The 26,399-nt window shown below is 40.4% G+C and overlaps 1 protein-coding gene across 1 annotated transcript; it reads right to left on the reverse strand.

Annotated features, from left to right (window-relative positions):
* Nucleotides 1-888: 888 nt before the first annotated feature.
* spock2 (SPARC (osteonectin), cwcv and kazal like domains proteoglycan 2) lies at nt 889-25,788 on the reverse strand. The gene is made up of 10 exons (XM_054600561.1): nt 25,570-25,788; nt 13,461-13,506; nt 7,130-7,244; nt 6,694-6,799; nt 5,145-5,253; nt 4,833-4,967; nt 4,013-4,231; nt 3,385-3,447; nt 2,407-2,538; nt 889-1,784 (listed from the first exon to the last, which is right to left on the reverse strand). Exons 1-10 carry the CDS (start codon nt 25,756-25,758, stop codon nt 1,639-1,641), a joined length of 1,260 nt encoding a protein of 419 aa, XP_054456536.1. The 5' UTR covers nt 25,759-25,788; the 3' UTR covers nt 889-1,638.
* Between the last annotated feature and the right edge of the window lie 611 nt (nt 25,789-26,399).

The following is a 26,399-nucleotide window of genomic DNA, read 5'->3' on the forward strand; positions in this document are numbered from 1 at the left end:
GTTTCACCCACTGGGACATTACTGCTACTGACTTCCATTATCACCGAAATGTGAAACTGAGAAATGACATTTCACAGGATTGGTTACTGTCAGTTTTTACAATGCCAAGACAAGCTCTTTTGGCCAGAGCTTCCAAGAACATGCATACACGGAATGAAACTGTAAGGTTTCTATTTCACTGTCCCCAGACTGAACAGTTCACAGCAGAGAGCCTCGAGTAATGTCCCGAGGGGGGCTGAGGAGAGTTTTCTATTGGCATTGTGCTGTTAGAAGTGCTGATATGCAGACTGTATTTCATTTCTGCTGGTTTCCCATAGCTATAAGCTGCACCCCACTGCAGAGGGAGGTAAGGCAAGAGGAGAAGGGAGCTGACAATAAGATGTGCTCTTCAAGAGGAAAAGTCACACGGAGAGATTTATGTCTTTGAAACAGTAGTTGTTAAGATGGGCTGCATCATTATCTATTATAATGTTTTTTATTATTATTCAACTTTCAAGAATGTAGTTTAACTTGTTAGAAAATGTTTAAGTTGATCACCTAACCGGTAGATTTTACTTGTAATAAAAGCAAGATTTAAGGAGTCAATGTTTTTAAAATGAGGAAACCACAGATTAAAAGAAATACACATTTGGTCAACATAAAATGGTCAATGCCTGTTAAAAACTGCTATATCTATAAGTATTTATATATATAAACACACATTCCAGTAAACATGCTGCACAACAGAATTGCTGGTACAAAAATTTGACAAGGAAGGAATAGAGAACAAATGCACAAACTTAGATGTACGGTGGCCAGCTGGGCCACATAAACAAGTTTATTTCATTTTCATTTTTTTTTATTAAACACAATAATTGATACACATTATGATACGATGTACACTTGTCAACTAAGCAGTATACTCTGCTAGTCTTTCAAGGCATTGATAACAGGACTAATAGGTGACAATCGGCTTTCTGATACACACATTATATACAAGAGAAAGAGTGATGCGTGAGAAACTTTTTTTTCAATAAGTCATGAAGGACTACTGTCACATATGAGCTGAAGCAAATGACATGAAAACGGTAAAGTCAAAGGGTGCCTTTCAATATTCTAATGTGTCTTTCTCTCTTTATCGCCTGTTTCATGCCTGACATCAAAACTGCTTCTCTAAATGTTATTAATCTGCAGAGAGAAAAAGATGAAAGAGGCCAATTTGGACTACTGAAACGCACTCAATCTTTCTACATTTTTTAATGCAAGCACATGACAAGCACCTGCAACTGCTTAAAGTCTCAATTATGCATCACCTAAAAACTGCTCAAAGATGGTTCAAAGGACTTACAACAGAAGAGAACAAAGATTCACAAGTATGAGGGACAAAATTCTCTAGACCCATAATTAATAGTGATATGCCCCCTTCCCCTGTCTGTTTAAAGTACATCCTTTAACATTAAATACGCCCATAACATATGCATATCCCCTCTCCCAACCCGTGCAACCCTCTCCCTTCGCTTTTTCATAAGCAAAAGTTGTTCTGAGTGTGAGAGCTTCACCTCGTCCATCGCTTTGCAGGATCTGTGTGTGTGTATGTGTGTGTGTTCGTGTGTGTTCAGGACCATCGAGATGCTCTTGTAGAGAGCTTGGACTACACGTTTACCAGATATAGCCCCCATCATCCACCTCCCCCACCTCTCCCTCTTCCTCTTCAGCCTCCTCTGCAGTCTCCTCAGCCTCTTTCTCCTCCTCGTCTTCCCATCCAACCCCACTGCCAACATCACCTGAATATGCCATTTCATCATCTGTAGAGAGACGGGCAGAAAAACATGCAGGGCGGGGTATGGAGGGGGATGCAGGAAGATTTAATTATCCACTGTGGCAATCTTGTATATTGCAATACATTCTGTTCAGCATGTCTTCCTCTCAAATTTGATGAAGTTCTTTCCATCAATGAGAAATGCTAAAAATCTATTTAAAAACATTGACTGCAATGGTAAAAAGGGGGCATGTGTTTGACTTTGTCTGGATTTTAATAGCTATTCCTAAACCTTGCCAGGGGAGCTTATTCTTATCAGGCCCAGGTTCAGTCCAACCAGCCCTCATTTATCTTGAAAGACTTTTCTCACAGGGACAGGCGGCGCTTTAGAATGCAAATGACTCTGGACACATGAATGTGGCACTGGTCCCTGCAGTGAGTTATGTTGCAGTGGGCCTCAGTCCTTTAACATAAAGAAAGCCTTGTATAGAAGGCGTGGGGGTGCGGTAGAGAAGTGGGCCAATCTGCAGCGGATATTTCAAGTTTTTTTTTTTGTTGCTACATTCAGCTTTCAATTTCAAATTCTATTCATATATATATATATATATATATATATATATATATATATATATATATATATATTGACAGCTGAAACCTACGGGACTTACCGCAATCTGGTTTGCCACGCATCCTCGATCCGGCTACTTCTCCTCCGTTTTGGTCAACACACCAGCACTCTCCCCTGTCACACTGCTGCTTCCTGTAGTAGCCGTCCTCATCACAGCTTGGGATGAATCGACCTGGCGTTCACACGCAAAAACACAAATAAATAAGAGTCGGGTATGGTGAAGCCACCTTAACCCCACAAGCAGATGAACACATCCTGCATGATGCCTCATCGCACACGACGCCGAGGCCAGGTGAGAATGAAATGCATGCAGCATATGTGGCAGCCAATTCCATGAATACAAATATGCTCACGGAGCAAGATACGGGGTGAATAAGTATCAAGTCAGCATATTGGGGTGGTGTGGAAGTGGCTAGCTAATCACCACAAAATAAGGAAGGCACACAAGATTGGAAAGTTTCCAATTTCTGAACCATTACATGAATATGAAATATGTGTCCACACATAGCAGTGCAGAAAGCCAAGCACAACATACTGTAAGTGCATGTATCACCATCTTGTAGGCTGTTTTCATAAATAAGAGTAAACTGTCATACTATTCAGAGATGAGGGGATCTGTCATGACGTTGAAATATTTCAGAGAATAATGTAAAAAAAAGAAAACACAAATGTGACGTTTCAAGACAGAACTGTCCATTCTTTCAAGGGAACATCTGAGCGTCGGGCTGGCAGCCTGCTCTGTGTCCTTGGAGAGTCCTGACTCAGAGCCCAGTCCGCCAGCCAAAATCTGCAGTGCACACACACACACACATTCACATATTCACCCGCTCACACATACATGTAAGACACGCTGATGGCTGCTTTCCTTTGCCGTCTGTCAGTATCAAGTTTCTAATCCACCAGACTGATCAGCGACTAATCCCCGCCTCCTGCTTGTCATCTGCTGGATGAAATCCCCCCACCAAGAAAGACAGATCCAGTTGGGCTGAAATGCTGTAATGACAAGTCAGATACCTACCAAACTTTCTCTTGCCGCCGTCTAATACTTGGATCCTCTCGAGTTCAGTCAGGCAAGGTGGCTCTTAGAAAATGACAGAAAATATTTTTCACACAAAACACACTTCTTGACACATTTAGACACAGAACAGAGAAAGAAACAACTTCAAATTTGCCAAAAACAATCAACAGTCAAAAATGAAGTATCTTCAGAGTGTATGAATATTTTCTAACCACCACCTGCAATATTAAAATCAATTCCAGTGTGTTTCCTTCTCAATCAAAGGACTGTACAAGCTTGGGACTGACACCGAGTTTCTGCTTTGCTGGTTGGCTGACGGGCTATGTCTCGGAGAGCTTTGGGAGAACCAGGCTGTCAACAAGCAGCAGGAATGTTTTTCAGCTCCTTGTGTTGACTGTTTCAACCCTCATGGGAATCAGAGGAGGAGCAGGAAGACAAATAGTGACGGACTGGCACATGACACAGAGGTGGCTACACCTGAAGGAAGTTGAGCGCCTGGAAGTTTGAATGCAGGGGGAATATTTCAGCACAGAGGCACGTGACAGTTTGTATGTCTGTGGACACACACATACACACACATGCACACACACACAGTCAACGAACCTCACATCCTCCCCAGAATACTCACTCTCTCTCCAGAAGCAGAGGCACCACTCAGCAGTGGAGACCTTGCCGTCCCTGTAGGAGTCACATGAGTTGAAGAAGGGCCGGATGCAGACCTCGTACTTGTCCAGGTTGATGGCAGCCAGCTCGGCCTGGTCCAGGTACAGGTCGCCATTTGTGTCCAGCTTGGAAAACATCCATCCTATGGAGTCCTTACAGCTGGCCACAAGGCTCCTGTCCAACACTGCAAACACAAAGGCAGACAAACAAACATTCATTTTCATGGAGAGACAGCTGCACCGATGGAAAATGAAACCATGCCAGTGTGCTCAGAATTATCTCCTGTTTCCAATGCAAATCATCTTCTTAATTATGTTCCCCTGTTCAACAAAAAAAGGTTCCATCTACTAAAGCTGCATCATCATAAACCCATACAAGGATTTTTTCTTCTTCCCACTTCCCAGCTGCGTTAAGACTTGGTGCTTCTCAAGCACTAACTTGTGGACGAACAGGTCCCTTCCTTTGTCTTTGAAGCACAGCATGTGATGAAACGTTATCTCGATCCATCCACCCAAAAGTGGTGGGAGTTTTCAGCCCTGAAACTGTTTTCAAACATGTTTGATATCCAGCAAACGGTTGCAAGATTTATCCAGTGAGAGCTGCAGAAAACATGAAGGTCGAGGCAGCACCAGTAGAACCGTGATGCTGAATTTGGGAGTTTTTTTCCAATTACAACAAGACTAAATCTTGTTTATTTACCTTTTTTTTTATAGAATACAGCTTGTACCTGCAGTACTGTAACTCCCTCTTAATGGAGTCTGGATTTATTAAAGAGTAGCTCTAACCTGATGTGGTGCTGGCTGCAGTGGTTCTGGCCCCAGTCTTGCTATTGTTGTTCTGCTTGGCATTGCTCTGCAGTAGCTGGAACCAGTCCCTCAGACGCTCCCCGAGATCGGCCAGATCCTGTCCGGTACAGCTCTCTGTGGAGGCCAGAGGGAGATTAATAATACGATATTTGATGCACCTATTCATGCATTTATCATGATTGTTGTGTGTGTGAGAGAGAGAGAGAGAGAGAGAGACATACAGCATACAATAGATGGTATTGTAGTGAATTCACCTTAAATATATTAATTTCTGTATGTATTTGATCTTACCATGTTTACTCTCCATAGATGTAGGTGCAGCAGTTGCACAAGGACACAGACCTGAACACTTCAGGGTAAGATCCTTCCCTGCAAGACATGCCTGCTGCTCCAGCTTGCACTGCAACACAAACACACAAATACACCCATCAACAAACACAGGCGTCACCGAGAAGAGGACACGAAGGTGGAAGTAAAATGAGTTATTGCCGCAAGATAGATCAAATATTCATGAGGTGACCGACTGTGCGCCTTAATTCAAATCCCAGATTTGCTCCTGAATGTGCTTTTCAACCTCTGCTTGCACACAAGGTCGGGAATAGTGATCCAAAAGACAAAGCATAAATCAATAAACCCATGGGTTTCTGTCACCACAAGCCACCAATTGCTCCTTCTGAGGCTATTTATCATGGCTCTTTGTCTCAGTTTTTTCCCCTGACTACACACTTCTCTGCTCTGAATGTGCAAGTTCTATGTTACAATTTAACCCCTGAAATACTTTATACTATACTATATAATGTTAGCATGTGTGTAACACGAAGCCAAAGCTGTGAATAAATGTACCAGCACCTGACAGATGCACATATGTACTGTATAAATGTCTGTGTCTGTTAGTATAGTAGGTGTGTAAAAGGTGTCAAGACTATTTGAGCAACATATGTTATTATAAAGCATACAGAACATATGTGATGCTGAAGGTGTGCGTGCAATATTTTCACTTCTTTGTTGAGGGGGATGCTGTAAGGTTTCAGCGCCAATGCACCCTCCACCTCCACACAGTGATTATTTTCTACCATTTTTTCTTTTCAGAGAATGCACCGATTAAGAAAAATATATTTGTTTTCTGTATGTTTAGACGTAAGCCTGCACTGCTTAGTTTTGGGCCAATCGGGTGCAGCAGAAACAAGCTGTAATGACAACATATTGAAGTTTATGGCGAACATGTTAGCAAACAGTTGAACTGAAACACTGATACAAATAATATAACACCTCTCATAATGATTCAACATTATTCTACATCACCACAAATTACAACTTCCAAAATGACCATAAAGTTGAATAAACACCCCTCTAAAACAGTTTCAACAGAAAATTAACATTACAACCTTCATAAAGATAGAATGTATTGCAGAACTTTTGTATAAGACTGCATTGGTGCTCATAATAAACTGACAACTGAATGTACGTAGCAGTATTCAACACAAATGAAAATGCTTATACCAAAACCTATGATAACTAAATTAGTTAGTTTTACATTTAATATTCTCAAATTGCCTCCACTGAGGTTCTTTTATGTTCATTCTATGTCCATCTTTCTTTATTGTTGAGCACTTTGTGCTGCATTTCCAGTATGAAAAGTGTTATAATGTACATTAAAGATTATTACTATTATAAGTGTTTAATAACAATTTGCTTGGGGTCAATAAATTGGAATGCATCATTTTGTAAAACCATTCAATAATATGATCATCTCTTTAAGACATGAAACCACCGAAGGTCAATAAACCGATAATATTGAATTTCTGCCCAGTCCTACGGGTATGCATTTGCTTCAGTGTACCTTTGAGGCATAGTTGCGTCCGTCTGATCCGCACACAGGCCCAGTGGAGGAGATGGGACAGGGCTGACAGTTTCCATCAGGAGACCTGAGAGTAGGCTGCTTCAGTCTGCAGGACAGAGGGCACACAAATACTTCAGCCTTCTATGATTCAAGCTGAGACACCACTTGCTGTGCTAATTCAGAGAGCAGACACAGCAGCACCAACCTGAACAGGAAGCAAACTGCCCTCCTCCATGTTGTCTGAATGTATTAATTTATAATCTAACAGCAGGCGGCTGTACTGCACAGCTGCACAAACACGCTTTATCATTATCACATGCCAAACCAGCACAAGCCACTGTGAACTTGCTAGTGTTGACCTTCATCTTAGTGTGCATTAACAGGGAAGATTTTTGTGTACGATTTGGGAGTTGTTGCCCAGAGGCTACACACTCACCGATGTTCAAGCTTCTTGCGATTGACGCACGCGGCTTTCTGGTAGCCCTGGGCGATACACACTTTGTGTCGGCTGCACTTAACCTTTTGACAGGGGTCCTTGGTGGTGTCTACATCTGGGAACAAAATAGAAAAATTAGATTTATTCAGAAGTATCATCACTGTTTCACTGTTACTCTTTTGAATCCTGCGTGTCTCGTCTCTAGTTGCTCAGAATAACTTGAGTCAGACTAGCACTGTAACCAATATGCATCTTGAATACTTTTTGAATAAAAGTAAATTTGTACTGGAGGAAAAGGCAATTTCCACACATCACTTGCAGGATTCTTCTTCTCATTAACCTATTTGAATACGATTTTATTATTACACTTTATAGGTGACCTGCTAAGACCAATACTTTTCGCAATGTAGGCTAAAGCCAGCATGGCCAGCTCACTCTGCCCCATCCATCCATCCATCCATCCATCCATCCATCCATCCATCCATCCATCCATCACACAGCTAATGCTGGACGGCGTGTCGGCACCCAACACACACTCGTATGTCACAGATGTCTGTTCCTAGCAGGCGCCCAGGAGCCCGACCTAGATGTCACACTCAATTCTCTTCACATCCCACGGCCTTTATTCACCTACACCATCCATCAGTACAGAACACCGGAACACAGATTATTCACAGACCGTATTGCATGTTTCGTCGACATGACTGGGGTGCTTGAATTCATCCCCTGCTCTTACTATATCCTGTTTATGGCACTATTATAATTTCGCAGACAGGCTTTGGATCCCCTCTCTTGTCCTCTACAGTGGCTGAATACAGTAATGCTGCCAACATCACAGGATTATTGAAGCAAACCGACAGATATCTGATTTGAGAAGCAAATCCAAAACAATACACCCCCCTGCCATGGCTGAGCTGGTTGTATAACCGACTGACTGCTCTAACTGAGAAACAGTGAGGCTCAGAGGCATTAATGCCCAGATACACTCCTCATACATTTAGACTGTCAACAGCCGAGCCTTATCCCCCCGTCTACTTCACAACAGTGCTTCAGTAGAATCAGGGTGCAGAAGCCAATTAAACCATTACGATACTTCCTGACACAAAGGAGGACAAGGAGATTAAGATACTAATGGGGATACAGCACAGTGAGTATGGTGGAAAGTATACAAAACAATGTATTTTGCATCTATCCATTGAACATTTAACCAAAATTTATAGAATTATAAAAAGAAGTATAGAAGCAGCACACAGAGAGCAGATAATACTGCCTTTTAATAGTAAAACATTTGTCAGTAAATCCTGTTGGTAGCTAGCGGCTACAATGCTGGCACGGCGTTGTGTTGTGAGTACAGAAGCATAAGGTGGCTGCCTGAGCCTCATGTTAACTTAACAGGCTTCCACGGATTAAAGCAGTGCCTGCGATGATGACGTTTCCATAGCAACAGGCTCTCCGCGGTCCGGGAATCATTTCAGGGTTGACTGTGATTTGCAGCTCAATCTGGTGTTTCTGAGAACTCGCTCCCTCTCCGTTTCTGAAACCCCCATTGTGCAATCATGTCCATCAATCAATCCTTTGGTTCTCATTCCTTTGTCTCTTCTTATCAGACATCTTTGCTGTGTATTCTCGTTCATGTTCTACCTGCGTATTTATTATTTCCTCATCACCTCCAGCCTCTCTCTGTTCATCCCCAAACGCACCTGCCTACTTCCATTTTTACTTTTCCAAAGTCTCTCCTCTGGTATTAAACTAATGCCTGCAGCAGTAAAGCTCTCCTAATTAGGCTCCCTGTGCTTCAGTCTAATACAATCCAGATTTGCATGAGGTTTAACCCTGCGGATTGAGGATAACTGAAGCAGAGCTCAGGCCACATCCTCATCATCAACCCTCTTATCTACTATTTACACACTCAGTCTTTAACATCATTAGTGCTATCTTTTAAGTAGCAGTGAAGCCAGACATGTCCAGGCATGTCTGTTAGTCCATTTAATGCAAATAGGCTTGACTTCCCACGGAGACTAAATATAATCAGCAGGAGAATAAAGGTCAAAAGGTAAACCTGAATTAATTGTTTTTTTAGCTACTTTTTTCGGCAGTGCAACAAGCTGAGAAAAGTTGCTTATTAACATATGTAGCAGACACGGTTTCGGTCCACATGATGGATCTAGGTCTAATATTCACTCAACTTTCAGCTCTGTCTCCACCAACTCCTAGGAAAGTTGCACGCCTTAAAACCAAAACAATGCTAAAGATGCTAAAATGCTCAGTATAGCCAGAGCTGAGAGGAACTGCAGGGTCAGGTGATGAGTCTCTGTGGGTTCATGACTACATAAATTATACATTCAAATTTATTTTTAAAAGAATGGTTCAACATGGATGCTTGGAAATGTGTTCGATGGGTAAGCCAATGCCACAAAATGTGAAGCTTGAGCCAGCAGACGACTTGATAACTTTTGCTTCTACATTTAACAAATAAGATATGTGGTAATTTATCAAATTTAGAAGTGCTGGAAGATAGATTTTCGAAACAAAGCCAGGCTGTCCCCCCTCTGCTTTCTGCATTAGCTTTATATTAAGCATGCACACAAGTTATATTGATCTCTTCAACGAGAGAGAATAAGCACATTTCTCAAAATGTTGAAATATTCATAAACATAAAAATGTAAATAAGCGCGGCTTTAAATCTCTTGAAATCATGAACATGAAAAGTATTATAACTAATAAAGATTTATTTTGGAGACTAATAAGAGAATGCTGAATAGAAGACATTCAGAAGCAAGAAGATGATGTGAGGCATGTCTCCAAAATGATTAGTTTAAAATCAGGTTACCTCCAAGTTAACTCAAACTTGCAATTCAGAACAGTACTTAATATTTTTAAGGATTTATTTTGAGAATATTTAATCTGATGCTTTTTTAATACTTTTATACCTCACAGGTACCCTGTAAAAATATCAGTGGGCCAGACTCCCTTCTGAAGTTGGAGTAACAGGCTGAATCCTTCGCAGCCGTGTATGCAGGGTTTTGAATTTGATGGTAGCAGCCCAAGGAGGGAGAGCGGGAAGGGGTGGCACTGGACAATTTTGTGGAGTGTGAAGGTGAGAAGGGCAACAGTAGACCCTGGAGGATTGTGGCGTCTGCTTTTGGAGGTTGAGAGTTACAGAAGCATGTGTGTGCATGTGTAAGAGCTCCAAGAAACAGTATCTATCAATAACCTCAAGAGGAAATAAAACCCTAGACCTTGTGAGAGTGGACTCAGCGTGTTTTCTCCTTTGTGTCTGCCATTGATCTGAATCCATAGATTTGCCAGAAAATGTCTATACCTTTCACCTGGCCACTCTGGGTAAGATAAGCTTGTTGAAATTCAAAGCTCATTTATAAAAAAAAGTGAGTCCCATACACAAACACTTGAGTGTTGGTGTGTTTGTGTGTGGGTGTGTGCATATACACTTGTTTGTTCTTATAAGTCCAAATTACAACCACTCTCCTTTAGTGTTTACCGTTTTAACAGCGAGTTGATTCAATCAGTTGCTGGATTGATGAATCGACTGTAGAAATCTAAAGCAATCTATGTACCCTGATGTCTCCCTCACTCTGCACCCCGCTGGCTGAAGTGGAAATCTGCCACTATGAGGCCTGCATGCAAATTTCCAACTCAGTCTGTTGTTGGCTTGACTGTCTGTGTGTTAGAAATGTTGACAGTTCAAAAGCCCTGTCTCGCTCTTCACGGCGGCAGTCTGGGTTGCCTGGCTAAGAGATGAGGCCCGCAGGCTCATCCGAGCTCCGGAGTGAAGACATCACGCTGATTTAGCAATGTCTCAGAGGGACAAATCTCCTCTTTTTGCTCCTTCGCTTCATTAGGCCACTCATAAAAGAAGGCAGATCAATAGAGGAGATAGTACACTCATGTCAAAATGAGAGAAAGGGGGAAATAGATAGATGAAGGACTCTATACTGTGTGAAATTAAAGTAGAAAAGAACCATTCATCTGATTACCTAAGGCGAGCATGTAAAGCTTTGCTAAAGTGTCATAAAAGCTGAGAACACACAGTTTATACGTTATATATTATAGCGATGCCACTTGTGAAGGTGATCTATGTCGACCAGGTTGACAAAAGTTGGGGTATTATTTCAACTCTATTGCCATCTGCAAAAACACAGAATTACATCCATGCTACCATCACCATCACATTCGATCATGCAATGGTAATGTTTTTTTGACTATTACTGTTAATTGGGTGGGTCAGATGGCTCAAAATCTTCAATTGCAAAACATTTAATGTTTCTGGATAGAGAGCTCACACTGAACATAAACACCCCGTTGGTTTTGTCCATTGACAATTCAATAAAGTTGTATATGGAGAAAATTTGGAATATGGTACCTCAGATGATTGGAAGATGCAGACAATATGGTGTTTGTTCTGCAGCGAAGTTCAGTTTGAATACTACTCCAGTGCTATTAAAACAAGCGCACTACAATTGAAAGTAGACTGAAAGACAGCAGACTTAAATCGAACCAATTGTTCGAGAGTCGGATCATCGAACAATCCCAAAACTAGTCGGGGGGTCAATATTTCTGTAAATAAAAATAATATTTTCAGGATTTATTTGCTACTGACAGACCTAAATTCAAAAATATAAATTAAGCCCCTCAGATCAACATATGACACATAAGTGAATAACAGCATTACACAGCTCATTACAGGTTCTGTTTATCATGTTTTTGTGGATGTGATTTTGTAGGCTAATGACCTCCTCTTTATCTACTTCCTGGTGAACAAACAGATTCCTCTTGACAGATGAACAAGGCACAAATCCCTATCACACTCTCCTACACTTGTCGACTTGCTTCATCTCCCCAGTCCACAATTTCCTCATCACCACGCTGACTAAAGAGTTGACAGGAATAATGTTGATGTCAGTCACTTTACACTACATCAAGGCACATTAGCTCACACCTCTGTCACTCTTTTCTTGTAGTTTTTACTTCCCTCTCCGGCCTTTCAATGGAAATCATAATTAGTCCTTCATTAAGCCCTTGGAAATTGCACTAATGGACTCTGCCATTCAGCCTACTTCGTCTAAGCTGCAAATCAAGTGACAATGGTTGAGGACACGGTCTTGTCATGACTTCATCTCGCAGAGGCTCAATTAAGGCTGGAGTCTCAGCAGGAGTCGAGGGCGAGACCTCAGACAGTTAGCCTCTACTCATGGCTCCTGCTTGACTGCAGCATAGAAAGAGGAAAAAAGGAGGAGGCAATGTTTAGCATCTCCTAGGGGACGCATATCGGATCCACTCAAGCAGATAAAACAGAACGCTAACATCTTTCAACCCTTTTTTCGCTGTGGACAGCGAGTGGCTGACTCCAGCATACAAACACAGAGCATATGCAGCGCTGTCTAAGACGATGAACCGCTGACAGTCTGAGAAGCATCACAGTTCAAACACAGGCCACAGATTCTGTCTCCATGCTACGGTACAATGACGTTCAGTTTCAATAAATCATGTGGCTTTGCTTTCACTGCATCGGCATGAGTGCCCGATGAGACATTTTGAGCACAGAAAAAGATTTCACCAAGTAAATAAATTGCCGTATTGAATTTAGTACATCTATATTTTTAGTCTTGGACCGATACATGTGGATATACTTGAGGATATACCGGGTTTTGGCTGTTAAGCATTGTGTTATCTTTAAGATCTCTTAAACATATTTTACAAGATACATATTTATCACATGTACTGCATCGCGTGGGTGACCAAGAAGCTTGGGTGCTCTCTGTACTACATTTTAGCGGCCCAATTAAATGCAAAGGATTTGATTTCCCTCTTGAAACTGTACACCGCTCATATATTTTGTTTCAATGTGAAATCATCACAGAACAGAAACTAAAGATGCTCTAAGTCCCGTTTCCCGGGATTTTAATGTTGCTAGGCTAGAACCTTCTTTTAATGTCTGTTCAACATGTTTTGCTCGCACAGAAGAAATACATTCCTGACAAGTGAGGTGAAAGCATCTCTACTGCAGAAACCGACCGGGCTCGGAGTCAGCTGTCAGGCAGCCAAGATTTAACAGAATTTCATAATGGTGAGCTCAAAAAGAGAGTCTGACAACTGCCCGACAGGAGAGTGTGTGTGAGTCAATGAAGAGGCAACTGCACTTAAAAAGCTCTCCAACAAGCTACACAACTGTTGATTTACATTATGCTTCAACGGAAGTATTCCATCAAAATGTTAATGTTAAATGGCATTCAAGGACTTTACTAACCCCCATAAACTGTTTATAAGAAGCTAACATCACAGTGAGAATGAGATGAGATGGTGGGAGACTTACTGTCATTAGAACCTTGATTTTCATCCCAGGTACGGACATAATCATCCTGCAGAAACATGAAGAAAACAGTCATTTATTAGCAGACGCATACTAGAATGAAGGCCTGAGTGCAGTGTTGTTGATAGCATATCAACACTCGGTCATCTTCATAGAGGAGAAGTGAAGTAGTTCACATTACTATTTACATCATGGCACACTGATTATTTGTACATTAGTCTTGCAGCATGATAATAAGCCAAGTGAGTCACATCAGAGACAGATGGGTATGTACTGTGGATCTACATCTGTATGGAAATGAGCCTAACAAATCTGCACACGATGCCTATATGTGTGAGACATATGGCTCCCCCCCACACACACATACACAAACACACGCAATAACTTAATAAGAACACTTAATAAGAACATGAATGATTCTTATTAAAATGGGCAAGTTGAAAGATATTTTAAATTAAAGAAAAGGATGGATGGAGAATCAGAGATAAAGACACAGAAAAAGACAAGGAAATGAGTCGTGAATGAATAAGACGCAGTAACAAAGGCAGCTGGAGAAGCAGTGTAGAAAAAGTGGACAAAACTGACCTCTACCTCCTGGTGAAATGACAGCAAAAGGAGAGAAAAAAGAAAATATTAATGAAGAAAAGTGTTATATAGAAACAGGGTATTAAACTGCATTCAATGACACTGAAAGGGTCTAAAAAGGACTATTTATGTTCATTTTTAAGTCCAACTAAATAGGCAACAACATCAAGGTTGAAAATAAATCCTTATTAAGATATAAATGATTAAAAAACCTTATTAGATTTAATTGACAATGGCCCAGAACTCTTATTGGTGCACAAAAATACATGAAATCACCTTCTCGAAATCCTGCCTAATTAAAATCAGTGAGAATAGCAAGTAAAAAACATAAAAGGAATTCAATGCACGATTTATCGTTTATGATTGTATTTCCTTCAAACATAAGGGAAATTCCACAGGAGACATGTACAGATGTGAAGCTTCTTTGAGCATATTGCTGTGTCTGAAATAATAATAATGAGTAATTTCAAGATATTTACAATCAACCCCCCCTCCTTGGAGATGACTTACTCATCACCGTAAACATTTACTGTACTGGAAGCGTGTGCCAAACAGCTCCCAGTGAGGCGATAAATCCTGACACAACACATGAAATAAGCAGCTCTCATGAGAGCCGGGACCTTCTTCTTTGACCCGCACAGTTTCATTTCACAGAGGTAAATATTTTCATCACTAGCAAGGACTCCACTCGAGTGTTGAAATCTACCAAGCTGTGCTGCTGTTGCTCTGCTCATCCACGACTCGCTGCAACTGCAAGTTAATTTCCTCTGCTCAACGATAGAAAAATCACTTCCAGTAAACTGTCTGGTGTGTGGATTTTAACTCAACACTCCAGTAAAGGTCTATGAATGATTGCCGGTTATGTAGTTCAACCTTGTTGAGCCTGATGGAGTCACGCATTATCAGGGTAAGACCTGAAAGGGTTTACGTCCTTGCCATTAATCTGACTCCTGTCTCCTTTATTGATGCTTCAGCTCCTGCATTATTTAGCAGCCTATTCTGTATTTGTGTTTCTGCCAGGACCGATGAGGGAAGTGTCCTGCTGTGCTGACAGGACTGGAAATCAATGATTTCATAAAAGAGAGGCTGCAGAACATGTATTCAGGGGAAATAAATTCTCCTGAGTGTACAATGAAAGTGAGCCTGAGACGCAAAAGAATGGTGACAAGTTTGGCACACGGCAGAGAAGTTACATCGCTTTAAAATATGACTCACAAAGCAGATACGACTGCCTTTTTTTTTTTACACAGATGTGATTAGAGGATGCAAGCTGAAAGCTGTAAACAGTAAGCTGTATTCAGGAGATCTGGGATCTACCTGTTAACATCAGAAAGATCTCCTCTCTAGGAGCGAGGAAGCTAACCGTCCACATCACGCATGTCAGACAGTTCACCCTGCTGCCTAGCTCCAAAATAATGAGGGATCACAATCCTTCATATCTGTAGGATGAGAATCATGAACCGATGAGCATGTCCACTGTAAAATTGGGCTCAGGTCAAGAGGAACTGCAGAGTGTCACTACAAAAACAAAAATATCTCTTTAAAAAGGTGACATGTGATATAGTGCTTGTTGGGTGGATTGAAAAAGAAGAACACACATGAAGCCCACTGAAATGAATGTGTGTGTCTATCTGATCGTGTGTGTGACTGACAGCTGTTTCCAGGTAAATGTCAACTGTCAGATGCAGTCAGCGTTTACTGTGGTTATCCTGAGGGGTTTGTTCGTGTTGACAGTGACAGCGGAGTGCATCGCTGCCTCATCAGTAAGGACACAGTAATAACACTGTCATGTGGAGATATGTCTGCTGGATGAAGGTTTATAACTGACCTTTTCTCACAATTAGCGTTAATATCTGCCTTCAGTGGATTAATCAAACCCATGCAGAACAGCACAGAGCTACAATGTGCGCACAGTTTTATGTATTAAATAACCACAAGGGGTCATGAATTTCAGCCAGCAAAGACCCCAATCTCTCTGCTGGAAAGAGATCTGTGTTGAAATCGCCAGGAAGAGAGCTAGTTATTGTTAGCCGTTAGCAGCCGGCTCTTTTTATATATATATATATATATATATATATACACACACACACACACACACACACACACACACACACACACACACACACACACACACACACACATATATATATATATAAACGTACATACATGCAATATTGGTATTAAACCTGATATATCCCTAATTGAATTGGAAATCAAATCCTTGTGAATCTGAATCGAATCAATTCGGGAAATATATGGCGATACCCAGTCCTACTGTTTCAACCTCATAAGATAAACTGATGTAAAATTATTTCATTTTGGTGTGTCTGTTTCTTTATGAAAACCAAAACAGTGGTTCAAGTTTCATCAAAGCCAGGCCGCAAGCTCTTTAACTATGTCAACTTCCTCCTTTGCTCTCAACTGACAAGGATCAGTCACCTGTTATGCAGAATAAGACTGAGTGCCACTCTACACCAAAGATCCTCCTTACTGACATCCCCCTCCAGACTACAGCAAGGACCAGGCTGCAAGCCCACCACTTCTGCTGATAAATTCCTCTTTCCATCCTCTTCCCAGTCAACTCTGTCGACAGCCAATGGTCCTTAACTAAATGCATGTACCCCCTCAAAGACTGGAATCACTGAGAGATAAGGGTGCAGAGGCTGAGCAAGTACCATGAGGGTTTCTCACAGAGATGGCTGATCAGCAAGCAGCAAAACATCCTATTCATCCCATCCTAAATAATGAAAACTTGCAGTGGATTCAGCTATAAAAAAAAAGCAACAAACATCTATTGTTTTTAACACTGCATCTTTACAAGACAAATGCACTGATGTTTTATTGTACACAAATCTTGTGGAAACACACTACTGAAATAAACTCTTTTGGATACTGTTGTAGTATAAAATAAAACCCAAAAATCAAATAAAAAAAATGATATTGCCCCAAGGTTGTCTTTAGCAACAATACAGCACCGTATCACTTCCTCCCACCTAAAGATTCACATTAAGGCTCAGATGCTGTTCACACAACCTCTCAGCTTTGGTTTACAGATCACATGAAACAAGCCTGAGATGAAACAAAAAAACAAAACACAACAACATCCTCATCCTATATTTTCTCCTCTTATCTGCATGCACACTAGGCTTTAGGGCACAAAAAGCAAGAATGCTGATTCCCGTATTTCTGAATGCACACAGGACTCTGAGCTTAAAGATTGCAGAGGCAGAGCATCAGACACGGAGGATCTGCTCTGCTTCCCTTCCAGGACGGAGTCAACAGCAAGTCTTACGTAAGATGGCTGGGAGGACAGGGAAAGTAAAAGGTAAGGGTGGGAACGCAGCAATTTTATGGAACAGCAGTTCCCACTAGAAGTTTCAAAATAAATCAGTTGTGAGATGAATTCGAGGAAAGAAAAAAATATATATATGAACCCCCTGCCTACAGTATAAGTACCTTTAGACTGAAATGATGTGGTGTTTGGAGTCGGCTTCATGTTGACTATACGCTCTATTTTAAATAACTGTCACCAGACAGGCATTTGGAATAAAGGGAGTTATAGTTTACTGACTGCTTTTTTGAAATTTAGAAATAATGGTTACCCTTTCACTTGCTTACACAAATATCAATAATATTGAAAATGTACCTCTATTCAAAAAAAGCTAACTTAATTGCTTTAAACAATATGCTAAACAGAATTAGCTTATATATAAGATAATTCTAAGGTATTACACATACCAACATTCCTTTCCAGTCAGCTATCAGCGTACCCACACAGCTTTCTTGGGGTCACCTTGGGGTCTGTTTGACCGTGAATCCATCGCCAGGTCCAAGCTACCACTCCACTCGTTCACTTATCCACTATACACAGAAAGTAGTTAACTTAAAAAAGAAAAAAAACTGCTGCTAGTCGTTGCTACCATAGATGTTTCTCTTCCCTCGCGATCAGAAGTCTCGCGTCTCTCCAGTGATTATTTTCTTTCTCCTGGCACTGTTTGATACCTACAGTAACCAATCAAAGAAAATAAATGAAACTAAAGGCACAATATGCGTGTCTTTTACCTTTAATATGTTGACAATTGTTTATTTTAACTACTTATCTCTTCTTTCTTGCAGTCTTCTCTCTTGATTAGAATACATTAAACTGAAAAAAAGGAACTAACTTTTATCCATGGCTACACATATTTTTTACAAGCCTAAAACATGCTTATTTTATTATTTATAACTTTTTCTTGTGTGTGTGTGGGTGTGAATAATTTCACCTTTTTAATTTATTCAAATGCATCCGAATTTTTTTTGTGAAATCTTAATAAAACTTAGGAAGTTGAACATGAAATTTCCAATTATTACCCTGGCTTGAAGCAATGGACTTAATGATCAGTTCAACTCTCTACACCCTGGGTTAAACATAGACTTTGATACAAGCAAATCTGATTAATATTTGATATGTATTTCCATTACATTGATATCCTGATTTATTTCTGTATTGATATACCTTCTATTTTTGTGTTTTGTTGTATCTGCAAAACCTCTGGTGTATTTCCACTCTCGGGACTACAATTGTAAACAGCGTTTCCCATTAAAACCTCCACTAATTTGACACAGAGATTTGTCAAACCCACTGAAGGTTTAGTGACAGCAAGCTTGACTTCATCATTACAGAGCGTTCCTTCTGGTAATAATCCCAGAGTTTACAAATAGAAAACACTAGACAGAGAATGAATGAGGACCTTATGGCAAGAAAGTTTGAGTCTGACCAAAATCCAGATTGTGATCGGATTTGTGTAATAAAATCAGATGTGAAATTTAAACCAAGCACTTCCATTTGTGGATTCTGTGTGAGATACATTAGATGCACCAGGTTGCACAAAAAAATGCAATTACAACCTAGAGCGTTTTTTTATGCTTCAGTTTACAGATAGATTTCCATGTCTATCATAAAACACACTATGACAGATTAATAGAGCCTGTTGTCTCCATTGCACTTCTCCTTATTTGAGTAATCTCTTTCATGCTGAAGGCGATGGACAAAAGGTATTCATTCACATCTGCACTGAAGTTTGTGACATTTAACTAGAACAGATAATGTGCTTAATTCCATAATTATTCTCTGCCTCATTCAAGAAAGGCTCTTCACATACACTCTTCAGGCTCAAGGAGAGATGAGTGACGTCAGAAATACTGTGAAATCAAAGATGGATAAAAGGTCAAATACAAAAGCTTGCTGAAAATTGCACTTAATTATGTAAAGTGTGAATTGCTTTTTCCATTTCCCCAAATACATATTCAAAGGCACAGGATAAAAAAATGAATGAATTAATTAAGAGAATTTGACAGAATTTTTGATGCAAACCTTGAACTTTCTTGCGTTGTTCTTACCCTTTTGCGTTATACACAAGTCATGCACACACAACAGACACACCTACAGTTGCAGCTTTAAAAAAAAAAAAACCACTTTGTCCACAAAGTCTCTGTGCTCTCATGCCAGCCCTGTACTCACAAATTATAAATAAAATAAGCCCTAGTGAATTCAGTGCCCTGCAGAGGATAAAAAAAAACAGTCTGCAACTCACAGGAGAATCTGTTTCACAGGAAGAACCTTCACACTTCAGTAAAAACCCTAAGCTCAACTGAAAAACAGACATGCAACAATGGAAAATCAATGAAGTTGCCCTGGTAAGAGCAACAAGAAGGATAAGAATCAGCCAACGATTGGAGACAGGGGAGTCGAAAACAATGTTATAGAATAAGAGAGTCTCAACGAGATCAGCAGTAACAAAGGACTGAAACCTGGCTTATCAAGTGGAAAAGGCAGACCGGCTGTCATTTCTGGTGATTAACAAGTACAGTAAGCTTACTCAATTCTAATGCACTTAAAATAGATTCACATTACTACTGTATTTTTTTGTATAATTTGTAACCTACAAATCACTTTATTAGCCTATGTTCAATACCTGCAAGCTTTCCATTCTGGCACATAAGAAGTTTATAATGATAACAAGTTAGGTTACTACTGTATATAAAACTAGTTAGCCTGATGAGATAATGGTTGATGTTGGAACAGGCAAACACACCCTAATCCCTTCCTTGCTCTTTTGCTCTTAGAATGGTAAAAAAATTATAATATGGAGTTACTACAGCCCTCATAGCATGTACTGTCTCGTTTCAAAACAACTATTTCCCCTCTAAGTGTGTGGGTGTGTGTGTTTTTCTGAGTTTGATTACTTTCTCAACAAGCCCACCCAGGAGCTCTCAGGTGGTAAAACATCCAGTGCTGGGCCACTATATTTTGAAGCACTTTTTCTAAATTCTCCTGTATCAGCTACTGTGCCTGTGGGAGCTGATCTTGCATTGGCTTCGACTCAGTCTGGCTCAAGCCCAAAGGTAATCAACACTTGGGTGGCATTTACTGTTGGGACAGCTACTGCCATTAGAGTTATTGTTGCTTTTAAAAGAAGAACAATTGGGATTTACTGAACCGGCTGTACAGAATCTCAACAAGCCCCACACAGTCTCATGATAATTTTGTTACATTTTCAAATGAGAGTTTATCCTGAAACACAGCCTACAACTCAAGGTTATAAACTGTCCGGTTTTGTATCTGAATATATACAAACTAACATCCCACTGACACACCATTCAAACAATTTTGGGGCTTTTATTGCAGCTGACTGGGCTATTTACTGCACATTTAGGTTTTCTAACTACAGGAGGTCATTCGAGGTATCCAACAAAGAGCTCATTACAGGCAGATTCCTGGATGCCGGGTGTTCTCTGCAGCAACCAATCTATTTGCCGTACGGACTCCCAGGTCACTCCAAGAAGCCATGCATGTGAAATGCTGAAGTGCAGGCATTTCTAGCCTCTGTAGGGAAGAATGTTGAACAAAATTGTCTTTTTTTTCCTGCAGCTATTAGTAACACCTGTATTCCATTTTATAGATAACTGCATCTGCTAAGAAATGAGATATGAATCACCTTTCTTCACTACTTGGAAAATCCCCTCCCTGGCTCTCTGCGGCACCTGTGCCCTTCAGCTGTGGCTATTGTACTGCAGTGGGGAGCAGCTGTAGCCGTGCAAGCATATCATGATGAAAAGCTGTTTCTTTTTTCTTCCTCTATTCCATTACAGCCCCCCTGTAGGCCAGGACACCCCACGGAGCACCAGTAGTCCCTCCAAACCCGGAACAACCGGACTATCTCTACTAAAACTGTTGGATGTAATCGAGACCCATCTGCTCCGCCAACACAGCTCTGGACACTTGCAGCTCCATAAAGAATCTTGAGTATGATAAGAAACGACTCACGCCAGAACAAAGTATGACTCGATAGACTAATAGGTTTCTGATAAGCTCTTATCATCATTCATAGCTTTAATGCATCAGTGGCAGTCTTTTCTAACAGCAGAGAGCAGGGGATAGTCGAGCGGCTGCACGACAGGAAAGCCAGTCTGAGCGCAGGGCTGGTGATGATAATTTACTGTTCATCTGGTCTTTAATGGAGTATTTGGCTCCAGTGTTGCATATGCCATTAGCCACAATTATGTTTTGTATGCTATGGTGAAATGATAAAAAGGAGAATTGATGAGTGCCCCACAATCACAAAGTGTTAGAATTGTGCTGGATTGTAGCCACTTTAAGGCTAAAATGAGGCAGGGGAGTAGTGAGGTAGAGAGAGGTAGTCAAATGTTCTTGCCAGATTGCCAAAACCTTCCACAAATGCTTCCCCTATTCTGCATATTTACTACACTGGCATCACCAAGGGATCTGATGTTTTTGTGAGTTAATTGTTTTCCTTTAAAGTGAAGTAAATGTATAACAGGTGCAGGCCGGATTGGTACAGAGTGGTCTAGAGCTGCTTGAGTGGAGAGGCATGTGTTTATAAGATAAGGATTTACCAGGCACAGATAGCGCTGGGTGGGAAGCAGAGAAAACAAGAAAAATATTAACCAAAATATCACATCATAAACACTGAGCTCTTTCTTTCATGTGCATGCCTGCGTGAGGAATGCTGACAATAAACAGCTTCCCAGGTGAGTCTGCAGTCCTAATCGTCATCCATTTTTAGACATTTATCTGAGTTTATCTTGTATCAACAGGAATAAAACACCAGACCAATTTCATAGTTTGCTAATTTCACTGACAGTATTGCAATTACAAAGGAAGTTAAGCAAAAATAAATAATTTGTTGATTTGCCTTTTGTAAACATATCAAATTGGATCCGCAATGTATACAATGCATTAGTCTCCAGTCATTAAATTTCACCCTGAAAATAGACAGTGCCTCGACTGGTGAGGTGATCCCAGTTGACATCTAATTGTCCCTATAAATGAGTCTCTGTATTTCTGTTTGCTGAACAAAGTTTTTTAAGTGTCTGGTCTTACAAATGGAGCTCAAAATAGAAGTGAGTTCATGATGAACAACAAGATGTATTTTTATTATTCTATATCTGCAATTTGTTTTAGAAATTGTATGTCTACATCAAATCTAGAGCTGTCTAGTGGTCCATTATTAATAATAACTTTCTGGTTGTTTAGAATAATAGAGAGTATAAAGAAATTGATTCCATGTTATACCTATTTTAATTTCAACTAACAGTGCTTCATGTCTTATAAGACTAGAGTCTATAACAGCAAGTGTTTGGGTTATAGCTGTGAACCCAGTTACCATGACTTCCTTCTCCGTTCCCCGTTTTCTTTTTTTCCTGGATTTGGTGCATTAGTGAAATGAAATGTTGAGTGCACCTGTCAGATTAAAGGATTGAAGGTGTCCCATTCTATTATGTGTTGACGGTCACTATTAAATCTAATCGCCTTGTCATCCTGTGAAATAGATTGAATTGAAGTGCAGGAGCTATTTATTATTAGAAGAGAAAGAGCCTCTTATCCAGGTTCTGCTTTTACATTTCACAAGAGAATAGATATTAAATATTTACAGTTTGTGTTCTGTAGCCCATGCATTGTGTTTTTATGTGTGTGAGGGTTTTATTTGCATCTCTGTGTGTTTGTGTACATGCAAAAGGGAGAATGAAAGAGGTCGTCTTTCATGTTGTGCAGCTTTGATTATTGCTTTTGTGTGTCAGATTAATATTCAGCATTCAGCTCTCAGAGGACTGTGGGAGTCAACATCAATTTGTGTAATCTGAATACCTATAACTGTGTCATTGGCAGTCCTTTATACACAAACCATATAATTCCCAAAGACTGAACTGCTCATTTTCTGGTTCAGATTTTTTATTTTGTTGCTCAAAGAACATGAAGCAACAACAATTAAATGTTCGTTATATTCAATATTCAACAACTCCGATTCTGAATCATCAAGGAAATACAGGTACAAATTGTGTTTCACTTGAAGGAGTTTGCAGTTTAAAAGATATGAAAAATCCTGATAAAGGATGTTTTCTTCTGATTCCACCCTGAATCAGGACTGGTGAGGGGGATAGAGTCATCAAACCCTCAGTGATGCATGCTTCATTTCAACACCATAACACAGAGACCGCTGTTGCTACGGCAGCAAGCTGCAATCAAAGTGGTTTCTATTGGCGATTCCCCCCGGGAGTTTCAGCGGTTCGCTTCTCTGATGTTTCTCCTGTCATCATCATCATCGCCAGAGACACCACCACTCCTGCCCTGTAACGTGCTCGCGGATGCACTAACACGCACAAATGCAACAGCTCTGACAAAATCACGCTTATGCCCTTGCAAGAGTGTAGAATGGATCACACATGTATGCACTGTATCCTTCCCCATGCACACACACACACACACACACACACACACACACACACACACACACACACACACACACACACACACACACACACACACACACACACACACACACACACACACACACACATTAAGACATTCACCTCTGGGAATAATGAACATGAAAGAGACAGTGTGGAACTGTAACTGTTTGTGTTACCCAGCAGCTTTGATGTTAAATCAAGGGGAAAAAAGGGAAATCAGAGCAAGGGACATTTTTGTTCTAGATGGCATCCCCTTAAGCAAAGTTAAGAAGAACCATTTATATCTTTGGATGCTCCACATATTCTCTGTCTGTGTTTGTGTTTTTATTCACTCTTGATGGAATTCTATTTTGCACAGCCGATCACGTATTGCTGAATTCAGAGTGAAGTTGCCGCTCTAACATTTTGGATCAAAGCTGTGTAAATATAGAGCAGCATTCAGCGAGTTATAATCCCACAATAATTCTGACTTAATCTTTCCATGCCCACAATTTCATTACTTCCCTTAATACAGTTCCCGAGGACATTCTCCTTAAGTAATCACAGTCAAAGTAATCCGATCCCAGGAGGGGCGGCTGACAATTTTCACATGCATACACCTTTTCTTCAGGGATGTCCATAAGGAGGCGTATGAATGCGGATCAGGGATGACACCAAAGCCTCTTTGCGATTGTTATTACTTACAGAGAAGATCTTGCATTGTTCTCATGCACTGTCAAGCAGAAGCCAACTGCTCACTTTTCAAATCCAATAATGATAGCCATCACGTGATAGCAACCACCCTGGATCAATTAAAGCCAAATTAGGAGTTATAAGGACCATAATCCAACTGCACTATTGTCCAAATCCTGTTGGGGTCATTAGTAATCATTTCACAGAGCTTTCAGGCAAAATAATGTCCATACATTTAGAAACAGCAATGTATCATTGCCATAGCCTGCAGGCTTTAATCAATCCCTGTAACCCAGTTCAGTCTGTTCAGTAGGTGTATATGCACATCAATCAATCCCGCCTCTCTGCTCTAATTGCTTAATTCTCTTGTTCGTGAAATCTCCCGGGACACGTCTGGAAACACATCTGAGGTAACCCACATTAAGGGCAGTATGATGGAATAGGTCTATACTGCTTGTGCTGTGCAAGTGGGACTGAAACATGAATTGATTATAATAAACCAAGGGCCCTTATACTATATGAGCAGGAAGAGTAATAGGTACTGTAGCTTTATTTTTAACCTATAGCAATCCTGGTAAAGCTATACAATTAAATATCACTTTTTACATCCTAAATCTTGAGGAGTCAGAAAAGTAAAACATCCAGTCACTGGGACAACCATTTCCCATTTGCCATTATCCCAAACTATCCGATTCACATATATTATACATCTTAAGAAATTTCTTTAAAAACAATGTCAAAATCAGGTATAATATGTAAGCCACACGAAGAGGACATTCATTAAAAATAAGGCATATAGTGGAAGTAAACGATTAAACACAACCCCTCCTATAGGCTTTGTTCTGTTTCCATCCTCTTATTGCTCTAAATTATATTTTTGCCATCCTAAAAATAGACCTTTCAGTGGTTATTACTGAATATGTTCTTATGTTGAAACATTTGCTCTAAAGTGTGTTTATGTGTTTCTACGGTCTGGGCTGTGTTCCAACAACTGCACCAAGTTTGTGTTTATTATGCAGGCTAAGAAAGTGTGTGATAACTATTATTACCGTGCGCATCTTATACTGCATTACCGCGCATCTCACAATCAACACGGCGGACTTACATCTCTGAAGCGATTCCAGTGCTTGATCTTGCGGCTGTACTGTGAAATGGTGGATAGCCACTGCTCGTCTTCCATGAAATTCCCCGTTTTTTCCGCCTCTTTGACGCTCTTCACGTCGGTCTGGAAGCTTGACCCCACGAGCATCACCAGCGGGACGAGAAGGCACGCGACATCCGTCATTTCCACCATGGTAGCGGACAAAAAACACCTCGCGCTCACCGGCTGTCTGCTTTCCTCTTCTGGGAGGGGGAGGATGCTGAGGCTGGATTGAAACTACCAGCTGATTAGCCCATAGGATGCTCCTTCTGCTGCTGGAAGAGAGAGAGAGAGAGAGAGAGAGAGAGAGAGAGAGAGAGAGAGAGAGAGAGAGTATTCAGGGTATGCCCTGGTGTCGTGTGATGGTATTTGGTGTGTTTATACGAATACAGCACAGATGTATCTGCATTTGAATGTGGATATTGTTGTATTTATTGTATATATTGTTGTTTACACGCTGCACCTTCAAATGTCACGTGACGCCATCCACCCCCACCCAGGTGGGACTGTTTGTTTGGTATGTGAGGCAGTCTGAATTAAGGGATATTTCCATTTTCTCCCCCAAAAATTATTTAAAATTATTATTATTATTATTTAAAAATTATTTAAAAAAATACCTATCTCAGTCTCTCCAGTCCAAAAAAACAAACAAACCTATCATATAAAACAAAGAGAAGCAGCAAATCCTCACACTTAAGAACGTTTGGTATTTTGACTTTAAGATTTACTAAAATAATAAACCAATTATGTTGAATGATGTTGACTATATTTATTTTCTGACTATCAACTAAACT

The sequence above is a fragment of the Anoplopoma fimbria genome, chromosome 6 (genome assembly GCF_027596085.1).
Source record: "Anoplopoma fimbria isolate UVic2021 breed Golden Eagle Sablefish chromosome 6, Afim_UVic_2022, whole genome shotgun sequence".
NCBI classification, from domain to species: Eukaryota; Metazoa; Chordata; class Actinopteri; order Perciformes; family Anoplopomatidae; genus Anoplopoma; species Anoplopoma fimbria.